Source organism: Salmo trutta, chromosome 40 (genome assembly GCF_901001165.1).
Source record: "Salmo trutta chromosome 40, fSalTru1.1, whole genome shotgun sequence".
Classification (NCBI taxonomy): domain Eukaryota; kingdom Metazoa; phylum Chordata; class Actinopteri; order Salmoniformes; family Salmonidae; genus Salmo; species Salmo trutta.
In genome coordinates this window covers 21,888,273-21,902,290 of record NC_042996.1, presented here as the reverse complement: position 1 = coordinate 21,902,290, position 14,018 = coordinate 21,888,273, and the positions used below count along the sequence as shown (strand labels likewise).

General features: G+C 41.5%; 1 protein-coding gene across 4 annotated transcripts in view; it reads left to right on the top strand.

Moving 5' to 3' along the window:
* The first annotated feature begins 4,723 nt into the window (after nt 1–4,723).
* calua (calumenin a) overlaps nt 4,724–14,018 on the top strand; it is an 11,753-nt gene continuing 2,458 nt past the window's right edge. Inside the window, exons 1-6 of one of the 4 annotated variants that reach the window (XM_029742655.1) lie at nt 4,724–4,838; nt 5,654–5,875; nt 11,663–11,844; nt 12,061–12,227; nt 12,352–12,412; nt 13,666–13,865. In XM_029742655.1, coding sequence (XP_029598515.1) covers nt 5,655–5,875; nt 11,663–11,844; nt 12,061–12,227; nt 12,352–12,412; nt 13,666–13,865 — 831 coding nt within the window. In that variant the 5' untranslated portion in view covers nt 4,724–4,838; nt 5,654. Of the gene's footprint in view, nt 4,843–5,653; nt 5,876–11,662; nt 11,857–12,060; nt 12,228–12,351; nt 12,413–13,665; nt 13,866–14,018 lie in introns of all 4 variants that reach the window. The other 3 variants (XM_029742651.1, XM_029742652.1, XM_029742654.1) reach the window with 3 other exon arrangements.

The following is a 14,018-nucleotide window of genomic DNA, read 5'->3' as shown; positions in this document are numbered from 1 at the left end:
ACTTACATGAGCAATATGCTTTTATCCTTTATCAATTATCCTTGCTCAAAGGCACATCTTCAGATTTTTCACCTAGTCGGCTCGGGGATTCAAACCAGCGATGTTTTGGTTATTGACCTAACACTCTTAACGCTAAGCTACCTGCTGTGGGTAGAGATTTATTTTGGTTCAGTCTTCACTGATACATATTTGGTTATCATGCTTTATTTTTCACTTTACTGTCAGTTCTCTACATGCATCATAGAAAACAAAACTAATGGTACGAAATATTATAAATATTCATAAATCATCCTATTATCCATTATATACATTTATAGAAATGTGTTATGGTTTCAATAGTCTAAAGGTTTCCTCTTTCTTGTCAGTTTTCCCTCATCTATTACTGATAAGAGACCAAATTCTATGGAGAGAACATTCAGGGGAACTGCTTTACAGGTCCACTGGCGATTTTAGCATGTAAATCTTGGTGGGGCAAAGCATCATTTACTGCCTTTAACAAAACATAGCTGATATGGCTGACTTGCTAAAGCAAATGTGGATTCTACTGACAATTGAGATGTACACATGATGGCATTAGGGGACGACGAGCAGATAAGAGCATATCAGTAATTTCGATTAAAACATTAATGAGCGAGCTAGGACGGACATAGTCAATATAACTATTTGTTCAGAACTTTTGAAATGTACAGCGAGAGAATTCAGAACATGGGCCGTTCTCCCTGTAAACCAAGTCAGAACCGTAAGCTAAATAAAAAGGGCATGTAAGCAGACAATGAAAGCTCTTACAATATTAAATTATTGCATTTCTCTAAAACAGGCCAACAGTAGGCCAAGTTAGGAGGAAAGGGACCAAATAATTACGTTGAGGCACATGGGCTACTAACAGCTTGCTACACAACTTACACTGAGTATTACTTTCTTAGCTACCGTATACATATCTCCCTGGCATTTTACATCATTTATGCAGTAGCATACAATATATTTTTGGACTCACCTTGTTGTGCTGTGCACACTTGAACAGGAAAGTCATCCTCTGGATTTATGGTGTTTTCAAGACGACTGGAAACTCAGAAAAACAAGGTTAAATCATGACATCAGCAATCTTCAGGTCGGAGCTCTAGAAATAGGCCTGAGTTCCCGACTTGGAATTCAGAGTTGGATCACCATTCAAAACATATTTTCCCAGTCGGAGCTTGTTTTTTCCGAGTTCCCAGTTGTCTTGAACTCTCTGAAGTCTGAGATTTCCCAGTTCCGAGTTTCCGGTTGTTTTGAACAGGGCCGAAGTCATGCTGGATTGACGGCATGGCCAATGTATTCAACCTTTTCTTACCCATGGTGTTGAATGTTTATCCATTTAAGCTTGGAAAAGAGACCCTTAAACCCAGGCTTGGACCACACACCCTCTACACTGATGAATAGCAGTCTAGTGATTGCTTTGCAACGCTTGCAGTTAGCCACTGATTCCTTCCAAACCACTCATTGTTGAAGTTGCGATTTCCAATGTTGGATTGAAAAGGATTTTCCAGTAGATTGTTGAGGTGATTGTCATGATGATGACTGCTTGTCTAGCTTGCTAGCAAAGATTATGAAAGTATGATGTTGACATGATCGGTCCAATCAAAGCTATGGTAGATATAATGTGATTTTGGGGTGGCAGGTATTCTAGTGGTTAGAACGTTGGGCCAGTAATCAAAAAGTTGCTGGATCGAATCCCCGAGCTGACAAGGTAAAAATCTGTCGTTCTTCCCCTGAACAAGGCAGTTCCCTGGTAGGGTGTCATTGTAAATAAGAATTTGTTGTTAACTGACTTGCCTAGTTAAATAAAGGTTAAATTGAAAAACTTTGATATAATTGTATCTGTAGCCAATGACCTTGAGCCTTCTTGGATGGGCATTTCTGATTTAACTCTATGGCAGCACCCAAGGGGCTTGAATATTTGAGCTCTCCCTGTAGATGTTGCGGTGACATAGTGTCCCCATGAGTGTCAGAACACTGAGGCAATCATGGCGCAACTAGAGAACATTACCAACCCCTACGCTCTGTATTTTCCGCTGGCTGTCCCACCACCACGGAAAGCACCGAGCTAGGCTGAAACACCTGCATTTTGGAGCTGCCTTATTCAAAAAAGCAAAACAGAGACCATGTTTGTATCTGGCTTTACTAACTATTTTTTTTTTTTTAATACATTGTTTGCAAACTGGTATGTGACACGTATTAATGCCAAAATACCATCCAAAACAGGCACAAAAAAATTATCTTTATATTGTTTTAGCTAAACAGGTGGGGCTCAAAACAGGTCGGTCTCTGCCCCACCGGCCCTGAATGACAGGTCGCTACTGCCGGTCCAGATGTTTAAGATAGTGATAACTTGGAGATAGAGATAACTTAGGGAGCTAAATATAATCACCTGCGGGCGCAAATTGGCCTGGGCTGCCTGTTGGGGAACCCTGGCCTACAGGGAGGAGGTGAGAGCCCTGGTGGATTGGTGCCAGGAAAATAACCTCTTTCTCAACGTCAACATAATGAAGGAGCTGATCATGGACTACAGGAAACGGCAGAGAGAGCACGCCCCCATCCACACCGAAGGGAGCCACAGTGGAGATGGTCAAAAGCTTCAAGTTCCTCTGCGTGCACATCACTGAGAACCTGAAATGGTCCCTTCATGCTGACAGCTTGGTGAAGAAGGCGCAACAGTGCCTCTTCAACTTCAGGAAGCTGAAGAAATTTGGCTTGGCCCCTAAGACCCTCAGGAACTTATACAGATGCACCATCAAGAGTAGCCTGTTCACCCCACTAACATCTAGAAGACGGAGACAGTACAGGGGCATCAAAGCTGGAAGCGAGAAACTGATAAACAACGTCTATCTTCAGGCCGTACTGAACAAAAATATTAACGCAACATGCAACAATTTCAAAGATTTGACTGAGTTACTAGTTCATATAAGGAAATCAGTCATTTGTAATAAATTCATTAGGCCCTTATCTATGGATTTCACATGACTGGGAGTACATGGTCTGCAGTTGTGAGTTCAGTTGGACCCACTACCAAATTCCCTAAAACAACATTATGGTAGAGAACTAAACATTGAATTATCTGGCAACAACTCTGGTGGACATTCTCATGGCAGCATACCAATTGCAAGCTCCCTCAAAACTTGAGACATCTGTGGCATTGTGTTGTGTGACAAAACTGCACATTTTACGGTGGCCTTTCTATTGTCCCAAGCACAAGGTGCACATGTGTAATGATCATGCTGTTTAATCATTTTATTGATATGCCACACCTTTCAGGTGGATGGGTTATCTTGACAAAGGAGAAATGCTCACTAATAGGGATGTAAACAAATTTGTGCACAACATTTCAGAGAAATAAGCTTTTTTTGTATGGAAAATTTCTGGAATCTTTTATTTCAGCTCATGAAACATTGGACCAACACTTTACATGTTGTGTTTATATTTTTGTTCGTGTAGTAGGTGCCAGGTGCACCGGTTTGTGTCAAGAACAGTTTCCCGCTTGTATATGTAATGGTCCACCACCCAAAAGTCTCCCGAGTGGCGCAGAGGTCTATGGCACTGCATTGTAATGCTAGAGGTGTCACTACAGACAACCTGGTTCAAAACCAGGCTGTTTCACAACCTGCAGTGATTGGGAGTCCCTTATGGTGGTGCACAATTGGTGCAGCATTGTCTGGGTTTGGCTGGTGTAGGCTGTCATTGTAAATAGGAATTTGTTCTTAACTGACTTGCCTAGTTAAATAAAGATGAAATAAAAAACAGCCAACTTGACACAATGGTGGGAAGCATTAGTCAACATGAGCCAGCATCCCTGTGGAATGTTTTCAACACCTTGTAGAGTCCATGCCCGGACGAATTGAGGTTGTTCTGAGGCCAAAAAGGGGGGGGGGGGTGAAACTCAATATGAGGAAGGTGTTCCTATACTCAGTGTACACACCATTCACATACATGTATATTTATATTCCGTACACTGTTTTGTTTTTTTGACATGGGGGTTTTGTACTGTGTATTTAAGTACTGTATTCTCGACATTAATCTATTATTTCTACTACTGGATATAGCATTTTAGTTACACTTAACAATTCATGTTAGGGTGACATCTAATCTCACAAAATTTAAATACCAAATGTTAAACAACATTTATTATACTGTAAATTAATTTCTTTATTTACCCTCTACCATATCCATCTCCCCATAAACGTAATACTTAATCAGCTGCATACATGTAGGTCTTGTTCAAGACACTGAAGCTAGCTCGTTAAAGTTGTCAGGTCCACTCAAGACTGATGACTGATAGATAGACTGAAAGATGGAGAGAGAGAGAGATGGAGAGAAGAACATGTTAACTTTACATATATTCCTATTTTATCCCATGTTCAACAGCAACTGCAAAACATGTCCATGTAAACTTCAGCGGATGATGACAGTTCTAGAAAGATTTACTCAAATTTGGGGACGTGGCAATTAGTAGCCAATCAGGTGCCCAGGATGAGGTTTCGGACAAAGGGACCACAGCGAAGATTTTACCCAACGTCAATACATTCTCTAAAACACGATTGGTTCAAACACTACAACGCTTTTCGTGTAAGCCAATCACACCTGAATGCGATGAATAAACGTTTTATTATGGAACGTTAGGTCATCGTCCAAATGTGCCTTTTTGCTGAAGTGGACCAATCAAAGCTCGTAAAGGCTCATATTTGTAATCTCATTGGATCTCCTTTAAGAAGGAAGGAGGCCGATGCTAGGGTGTGTTTATTAAACTGTTGGCTTGTGAAACGGAGATAGTGTACATATTGTGTCTGGAATCATCAGGCAGGTAGGTAGGTAGGTAAAACAATGATATTACTTCTCTTACAAGCTAATATTGCTAGTGTTACTTTGTATGATCAGCTAACCCTAAACGGTAGGATATGCAATTCAGGCACATTCCAATAGTCTGACAAGAGAGCTAGCGGCTAGCAGGCGATCTTATTATGATGAAGTGACTGAAGACAAAATATCTTACATTTACAGTCAACAACTGATTTCTGTTTTATTGTTCCACATTTGGTAATGTAGCGAAATGTGACACATTACATAAACAGTGTATTCCGTGTGTGAATGGTGTATACGTTGGTACATTGTATGTTAAAAATGGGCACATATTAACAATCTGTGCCTATATTTGTGTTCAGACAGCCAAACGCTACATTCTTTCCACTTTACCGTTATAGTGAACAAATCTGGTATTGTGTTCCCCTGATCTGCATTCAAGTACTGTTAACTATATAAAAACCTCAATGTTACAAATACCACATCATGACATCATGAATGCACTGCAGACATGTATTTGGCTTTCCTGCCTGACTCAGTCCTGTAGACAGGATAGGACAGATATCTCTTTTCTTCCATTTTAAATGTCCTATCACAAGTATATGCTGCCAGCAGCAACAGTTTAATAAACAACCAACCGTTGAATATGTGAAACAAGTACTGTAACACCATAATGTCAAAGAGCCCAGTCAATGAAGCAAAGCTAGACATGTTTAAATTCTGAAAGACTTGGAACAGCCCTAATGAGCAGCAGATGTGATGTTAACACTGGAGGAGGTGTCTTTAATCTCTCTCTCTCTCTCTCTCTCGCTCTCTCTCATAGGATGGAGATCAGGCCGTTGCTCATGTGCTTTGCCCTCTGCGTGGTCTATGCCACCAGTAAACCCACCGAGAAAAAGGAACGCATTCACCACGATGCACCTCTCAGCAGCCGCGAGCACGACGACGCTCAAGGCTTCGACTACGACCACGATGCCTTCCTGGGACAAAAGGAGGCCAAATCTTTTGACGACCTCAGCCCAGAGGAGAGCAAGCGCAGGCTAGGGTGAGTAGGCTCAAGTCTCTGCCTGGCTGCGTCTCAGTTGTCCAGTGTGGCCACCATTCCTCGGCTCGGCTGTGTATTAATAGTATCAAGTTGAGGGTAGGGCTGTGACGGTAATTGAATAACCGTGTAACTGACGATTATGGATGAAGAGCGTCATGAAAATAAAACCGTCAAAACCGTTTAAATAGGCCTACATTAATTTTAGGATTTAAAAAATGGTATTAATATTATTTTCATGTAGATAAACTTTACCTAATAGCGGGTGTGTTTACTAATGATTATAAGCAAATGTTTTGTTAACTTAGTTTGTCTATTAAACTTTCTACATCTCCTCTTTACAGCTTTCCTTTGCTTGAGCAGCTAATTGCTTGTAGAGCGGGATGTAGAGTGCTATAGGCTATGGCACTTCAGTTAAAACATTGTGTAATGTGTGGACTTTCTTTTATACAATACACGTTTTCATTGCTTGCTAGTAAATACATCTGTCTTCCTTAAAAAGAAAGTTTAGATGTTTCTGACTATTCATTCATTATTCAACAGCAGTCGGCGAGGTTGTTCTGGCTCTGAGGCCTATAATGCGCTAATGTTGTGTCAAATGGACAATTCGCCAAGCCTCTCCAACCTGGCATGGTATAATTTCATACAGGATCTTTTTTTAAGTTATAAACAAATCAACGCTGATCAAGCCCGGTTCTGGCTGATATGCTGCCCTAAGCTAGACCCCAAAAATCGCTGTCCTCCTATCCCCACAAAGTAGAATAGTAGCATAGGCCCGCAATGCACTTTTAGAATGCCTATGTGGTAGGATACTGTTTGTAAAACAGGAAATTGACCATTAATTCTTGTCATCTGGTTACATTAATTTCTGTTAATGCATGTATTAATTACAGTAATTTACCGTTGTCATTCTCGTTGTTTGCACAGTTCAAAACCCGCTACACTTGTGATAAACAAGGTTTGGTTTATTTCATATCATCGTTTACACGCTCCATGTGAGCAATGAGCATGTGTCTGGTTTCTCTGGCCTGTTAATGTTGACGGAGGCGCGCGCCTGAACACGCACAGAAGTACCTGGCTGGCTTTTCGCACATGTCAAAAGTAGGAAAGTGCCCAGCTGGGCTTCTAAGTCATATTTTCGTCACCTCACATAGTAAGTCAACGAAGTCCATTATAATTGTTCCTCACAGTATTTGAAAAATCCTTCCAACACTCTCCCCCTCGATAATCAACGTTACTGATAAATAGGCTATGGACATGTTGCGTGTATTTGTTTCTATTTTAATGATGGTCAATTTCGTCTTCATTCTATAGCATAGCTGTCCCCTTCATACTATCATTGTCAATTAATTATCTTCCAACCTACTCTCAGGAAAGCCTAAGGTAGGCCTAGGTTTTTTATTATGTTTTAGTGAAAGGATAAATATTTGCTCTTGTGTCTGACATACAGTACGCTGGTGGTTTTGATTGATGGATGCTTTTATGGGGGTGTGCGTGTGTGAGTTCGCTGATTCTCTCTATAGGCCAAAATGTCCATTTCAGAAAGTTTCCTAAAGTAGCCTATCTGGACTAGGGCTGCAAATAACTGTCGGTCTCACAGTAGTTGACCGATAATTAACATAAAGACATTTAGCATCTCCTGGCTTCCACTCATAGCCTACAAGCCACTGATGCAGACCTTTGGAACATCTACGTTTTAAAAAGTGTAATAAATCCATTATTTATTTTTAGACAGGTCTAAAGAAGCATGATATGAAGAAAATGTAGTCTATTTCAGAAGAACAGAATAGCATACTCTTGAGTTGTCCTTATGTTAGGCCCTGATCTGGCTATGCCAAATGGCTGAGGGCTACACTAGTTCATATGCAGAAAAGATTTGCTTAGAATTCCGTGGCATTATTTTACAGTATGAAGAATACATTGTGAACAAAGCTGAATAAAATAGAAAGGATACTTTCTCCAAACGATTTGAGGGAGTGCGCACATGCGCTTATTTTGTGTTGAGCGGTTAACAAAGAAATAAGTATTCCTATATGCTTAATTTTTTGTTATTTATGTATCTTTAGTTGTTCTACAATCGTTGGGCTGTATGTTTTGAGGTATCCAATTGGATATCCCAATTGGTAGTTAGTCTTGTCTCATCGCTGCTACTCCCGTACGGAGAGTCGAAGGTTGAGAGCCGTGCGTCCTCTGAAAAACAACCAAACCAAGCCGCACTGCTTCTTGACACAATGCCCACTTAACCCGGAAGCCAGCTGCACCAATGTGTTGGAGGAAACACTGTACACCTGGCGACCGTGTCAGCGTGCACTGTGCCCAGCCCGCCACAGGAGTCATTATTGCACGATGGGACAAGGACATCCCTGCCGGCCAAACCCTCCCCTAACTTGGACGACGCTGGGCCAATTGTGCGCCGCACCATGGGTCTCCCAGTCGCAGCCGGCTGCGACAGAGCCTGGACTCAAACCCAGAACCTCTAGTGGCACAGCTAGCACTGCGATGCAGTGCCTTAGACCACTGCGCCACTCGGGAAGCCCCGAACATGATGTGACTTTAATGATGATTTGAAAAAAGTTGCTTGAAACGCATGAGCTCTGCTTAGTTTTTTTGCGCAGGCTGTGCACATTGTATCAGTCACTCATTCACAATTTGACAAGTATTTGATAATGCCTAGAATTTCCCGGCAGCATCCCCTTTGTGTGGCCATAATGCACCCCCAAAAATCCATGCCTTTTGCGGCCAGTGGCCATTGTTCCCTTCTCCCTGAGTGCAGGGTGCTCCATCACGTGATCCGGTCTTTCTTACAGGCTACAAGTGAAGACAGAACAGCAAAAGCACTAGCCAATGTCAATCTACTATCCCCAAAGTTCGACCTATTCTATTCTGTGCTAGAAATAAATATTACAAACATAGTCTGGGACAGTTGTGGGATGCGATATATCCCAAATTAATACAACAACTAGCATGCAACACATCTGACCGTTTAGCTTAAAATGTTGATAAATTATTAGGCTATTTCTTCACGTTATAAGCGCAGCAATGCGCACATGGTAGTAGGCTAAAAGCGCACATTTTCCATTAGCGGAAAACATCATTATCAAAAGTAACCGCAAATGCAATTATACATGTAATGCTTTTATTATAAAGGTGCATTTTTATGGTGAAAATTATCTTCCCCAAACGTGAAACTCACACGCTGCTTATGTATGCCAGTTAGGCTCTACACCCCTTATAATGTGCTTGATTTTAGAAGTTATTTGGCCACTTTAGTTGTGATACAAACCTTATTAAAACATATAGGCCTATGGGCTAGGCAAGATGAGGTGTGTGACTATGACTCGAAAAAGTCACCAAAAAAGGCATTGTTTCTTATGCTGGGCATCATTCACAAGTGATAGGCTAATATTGTCACCCATCAGACTATTCTTGATTTAATCTTGTCTTTACATATACTAAATAATATATGTGTGAAATTTGTTTTTGTTTTGATTTAGAATGGACCATTATCATGCACCTGTATCGAAACAGGGTCACTTGAAAAAATACATGTCATCTATGCACTTAAATAGCATTTGCATTGATGTCAGAGTGATTAGAGGGACAATAGAGTGCTGTGTACCAGGCAGTTAGCAAGTTTGGTAGGCTACTAATGACCATCAGCAGCATCAGAGCTTGGAGAAGCCAATTTACCATGACTAAATGGTCACGTGGAATTTGACTGCCTTCATGACTCGTGACTGCCGGTGTGGCGGTAATACGGTCACCGCAACAGCCCTAGTCTGGACTCCATTTCTTTAATAAGAATCAAGCGCTCCTGTCGTGATGTAATCTTGTAAAAGGCCTCTTTTCAGTAGCTTAGGCTACATTATTTCTCTCATTATGGCGTCCTCTCATTGAAGAAAATATGTCAATGCCATTGAATGATCGCAGCAACAGAGTTTGTGACGTTATGCGAATATTTTGAGAAAAGTGAGAGTTCGTTTGAATGTTTTAGTGCGTTGAAATAGTATATGCAGAAAAGCCAACAGACAAGGACAAGGTAGGCATATCTTTATTTTGACTCCATTAATGTTGTGTGAATACTTACATGCGACAGATCCTCTCCAACCTGGCATTTCTTCGTTTTTTTAACGAAAATGTCTTCGTTTAAAAAAATATATATACTGATGACAAAAATAAACATTGTTTTTACAGTACTAGTCAACGTTTGGACACACCTACTCATTCAAGGGTTTTTCTTTATTTTTACTATTCTCTACATTGCAGAATAATATTGAAGACATCAAAACTATGAAATAACACATGGAACCATGTAGTAACCAAAAAAAAGTGTTCAACATATCAAAATATATTTTATATTTGAGATTCTTCAAAGTAGCCACCCTTTGCCTTGATGACAACTTTGCACACTCTTGGCATTCTCTCAACCAGCTTCCCCTGGAATGCTTTTCCAACAGTCTTGGAAGGAGTTCGCACATATGCTGAGCACTTGTTGGCTGCTTTTCCTTCACTCCGCATTCAAACTCATCCCAAACCATCTCAATTGGGTTGAGGTCGGGTGATTGTGGAGTCCAGGTCATCTGATGCAGCACTCCATCACTCTCCTCCTTGGTCAAATAGCGCTTACACAGCCTGGAGGTATGTTGAGTCATTGTCCTGTTGAAAAACAAATGATGGCCCCATTAAACACAAACCAGATGGGATGGCGTATCGCTTCAGAATGCTGTGGTAGGCATGCTGGTTAAGTGTGCCTTGAATTCTAAATAAATCACAGACCGTGTCACCAGCAAAGCACCATCACACCTCCTCACACCTTCTACTCTCCAGCCGGCTTGTCCAGGGCTCATGCCTCGGCCGGCTCGTCAGGCTCGCCCAGGTGGGACGCCGGGTGGCGCCCCTAGAATTCTGAAATTCTTTCTAATTGCATAGCATCTACAGATTGTAAGTTGAAGATAAATAGTTTTACTGAAAGTATTATTATGTTGTTGATTGTTTGACTATGGCTTTCCAAATCTCCCAACAGTACTATTTGTAGGATTCATTTCGGGTTAAATGTTGTGATTTATTTTCAGCCATTCCTGAACCTGTGACCAGAAACAAGCTACATAGCTGCAATACCAAAATAAGTGATCTAATGATTCTGCCTCTTCATAGCAGAAGAGAGAGAATCATTCCTTTCTTAATTTGTTGATTAATATTTATAAGTAATAACCTGAATAATAATAATAATGAAATGCCATGATAATAACAACGTGTAATGGCTTGTTTCAAGTAGGCTGTTATTAAGAAGTGTAAACAAGTGTACAAACAGAGTTTTTTTGACCCCTTATTCCTTGAACGGTTATGTCGGTGACCGTGTACATTGGCTTTGCCAATTACCGTTACCTCAAATTCCAAGACTGTCATAGCCCTAGTTGAGGAGCCAATCAGAGACCGTTCATGAAGTTTGCTACCTACAAGTTACCTGTATGTTAACGTGGCAGAGTAATATAAATGTAAAAGTACTTATTGCAATGGAAAACTAATGCTGTCACTCATACAAGGAAGTATGTCCTCTTTTCAGTAAAAGTTAATCAACATATAGACTTGTTTGCCAGTAAATGGAGAGGAGGTAGAATTCCCCCTTTCCCATCATCAGATTCGAAGAACAGGCTGTCACTTTCACGTAGACTGTACTAGATCTTGGTGTTGACTGTTATTACATTGGTATTATAGTAAATATAGTTTGTCCTCTTTTGAACTTCATTTTTTAATAGTCTCTCTCTTTTGCTCTTCCCCTTTCTGATACAGTGTGATTGTAGAGAAGATTGATGGGGACAGTGATGGCTTTGTCACTGAGGTGGAGCTGAGAGCTTGGATTAAGAAGGCTCAGAAGAAGTACATCTATGAGAACGTGGACCGCCAATGGAAGGACTTTGATGTCAACAATGACGGCATGATCTCCTGGGAGGAATACAGGAACGTAACTTATGGTACCTATCTGGGTAAGAAGGGCATGACGTGAGCATGCATGAGCCCGGGAAATGCAATTGGTCCAAAACATAAATGTGTTGGTTATGATTGGTTGGATAATTGCAGGGCCTTTAGTATTAGTTTCACTGATTGGTTGATTTACCGTATCAATTCAGGTCAGGGTGTATCACGTGCGATTAACTAGAGATCATAGCCGCTTCCCTTTGACCCCACAGATGACCCGGAACCAGATGATGGCTACAACTACCAGCACATGATGGCGAGGGACGAGAGGCGTTTCAAAATGGCCGACCAGAACGGAGACCAGATCGCCAACAAAGAGGAGTTCACGGCCTTCCTACACCCAGAGGAGTATGACCACATGAAGGACATAGTGGTGCTAGTATGTGTGTTTCATTCTCTGTGTTCATTAGATTAAAAGGTATTTGTAAAAAATGAAACACAAGACCAGCGTTCACCGGTCGGGTCCCTAACCATCCTCCTCTTTCTCTTTGTTTACCCCACAGGAAACCATGGAGGACATTGATAAGAATGGCGATGGTTTCATTGACCTGAATGAATACATAGGTAAGGACTGAAGTGGACATACTGAGTATACAAAACATTATGAACACCTGCTCTTTCCATGACATAGACTGACCAGGTGAATCCAGGTGAAAGCTATGATCCCTTAAATCAAATGTTAGTTATCACATGTGCCGACTACAACTGGTATAGACTTTACAGTGAAATGCTTGCTTACGAACCTTTCCCGGTGATGCAGAGTTAATGATGATGCAGGGCCTTCCCTATGACTCAGTTGGTAGAGCGTGGTGTTTGCAACGCCAGGGTTGTGTTTGCAACGCCAGGGTTGTGGGTTCAATTCCCACGGGGGGCCAGTACAATTTTTTTTTTTTTTAAATAAAAATGTATGAAATGTATGCATTCACTACTGTAAGTCGCTCTGGATAAGAGCGTCTGGTAAATGACTAAAATGTAAATGTAAAAAAAAGATGAGAAAACAATGTAATGGTAAGTAACACAATAGAATACACAAGAATGGAGCTATATACAGGGAGTACCAGTACCAGATCAATGTGGAGTTATATACAGGGAGTACCAGTACCAAATCAATGTGGAGTTATATACAGGGAGTACCAGTACCAGATCAATGTGGAGCTATATACAGGGAGGACCAGTACCAGATCAATGTGGAGCTATATACAGGGAGGACCAGTACCAGATCAATGTGGAGCTATATACAGGGAGTACCAGTACCAGATCAATGTGGAGCTATATACAGGGAGGACCAGTACCAGATCAATGTGGAGCTATATACGGGGAGTACCAGTACCTGATCAATGTGCAGAGGTACTTGAAGTAGATATGTACATGAAGGCAGGGTAAAGTGACTAGGCCTTATTGATGTCACTTGTTAAATCCACTTAACTCAGTGTAGATGAAGGGGAGGAGACAGGTTAAAGAAGGATTTATAAGCCTTGAGACATGGATTGTGTATGTGTGCCATTCAGAGGGTGAATAGGCAAGATAGAAGATGTTTGTGCCTTTGAACGGGGTATGGTAGTAGGTGCCAGGCGCACCGGTTTGTTTTAAGAACTGCAACGCTGCTGGGTTTTTCACGCTTATCAGTTCCCTGTGTGTATCAAGAGTGGTCCACCACCCAAAGGACATACAGCCAACTTAACACAACTGTGGGAAGAGTTGCAGAAGGCGTTCCTAATGTTTGGTGTACTCAGTGTGTAGTCACTTCATTCTGAGGTCCCCATTCAATAGATGTACAATATTGATGTTTCTACCTCCCCCTCTCCTTCGTTTCCTAGGTGACATGTACAACCATGAAGATGAGATGGAGGAGCCAGACTGGGTTGCGACGGAGCGCGAGCAATTCTCAGAGTTCCGGGACAAGAACAAAGACGGGAAGATGGATCGGGAGGAGACTATGGACTGGATCCTTCCTTCAGACTACGACCACGCAGAGGCCGAGGCCAAACACCTCGTCTACGAGTCTGACTCAAACAAAGTGAGTCTCTCTCTCTCTCTCTCTCTCTCTCGGTTTTCTCTCTCTCTCTCGGTTTTCTTTCTTGGTTTTCTCTCTCTCTCTCGGTTTTCTCTCTCTCTCTCTCCTCTCTCTCTCGGTTTTCTCTCTCTCTCTCTCTCGGTTTTCTCTCTCTCC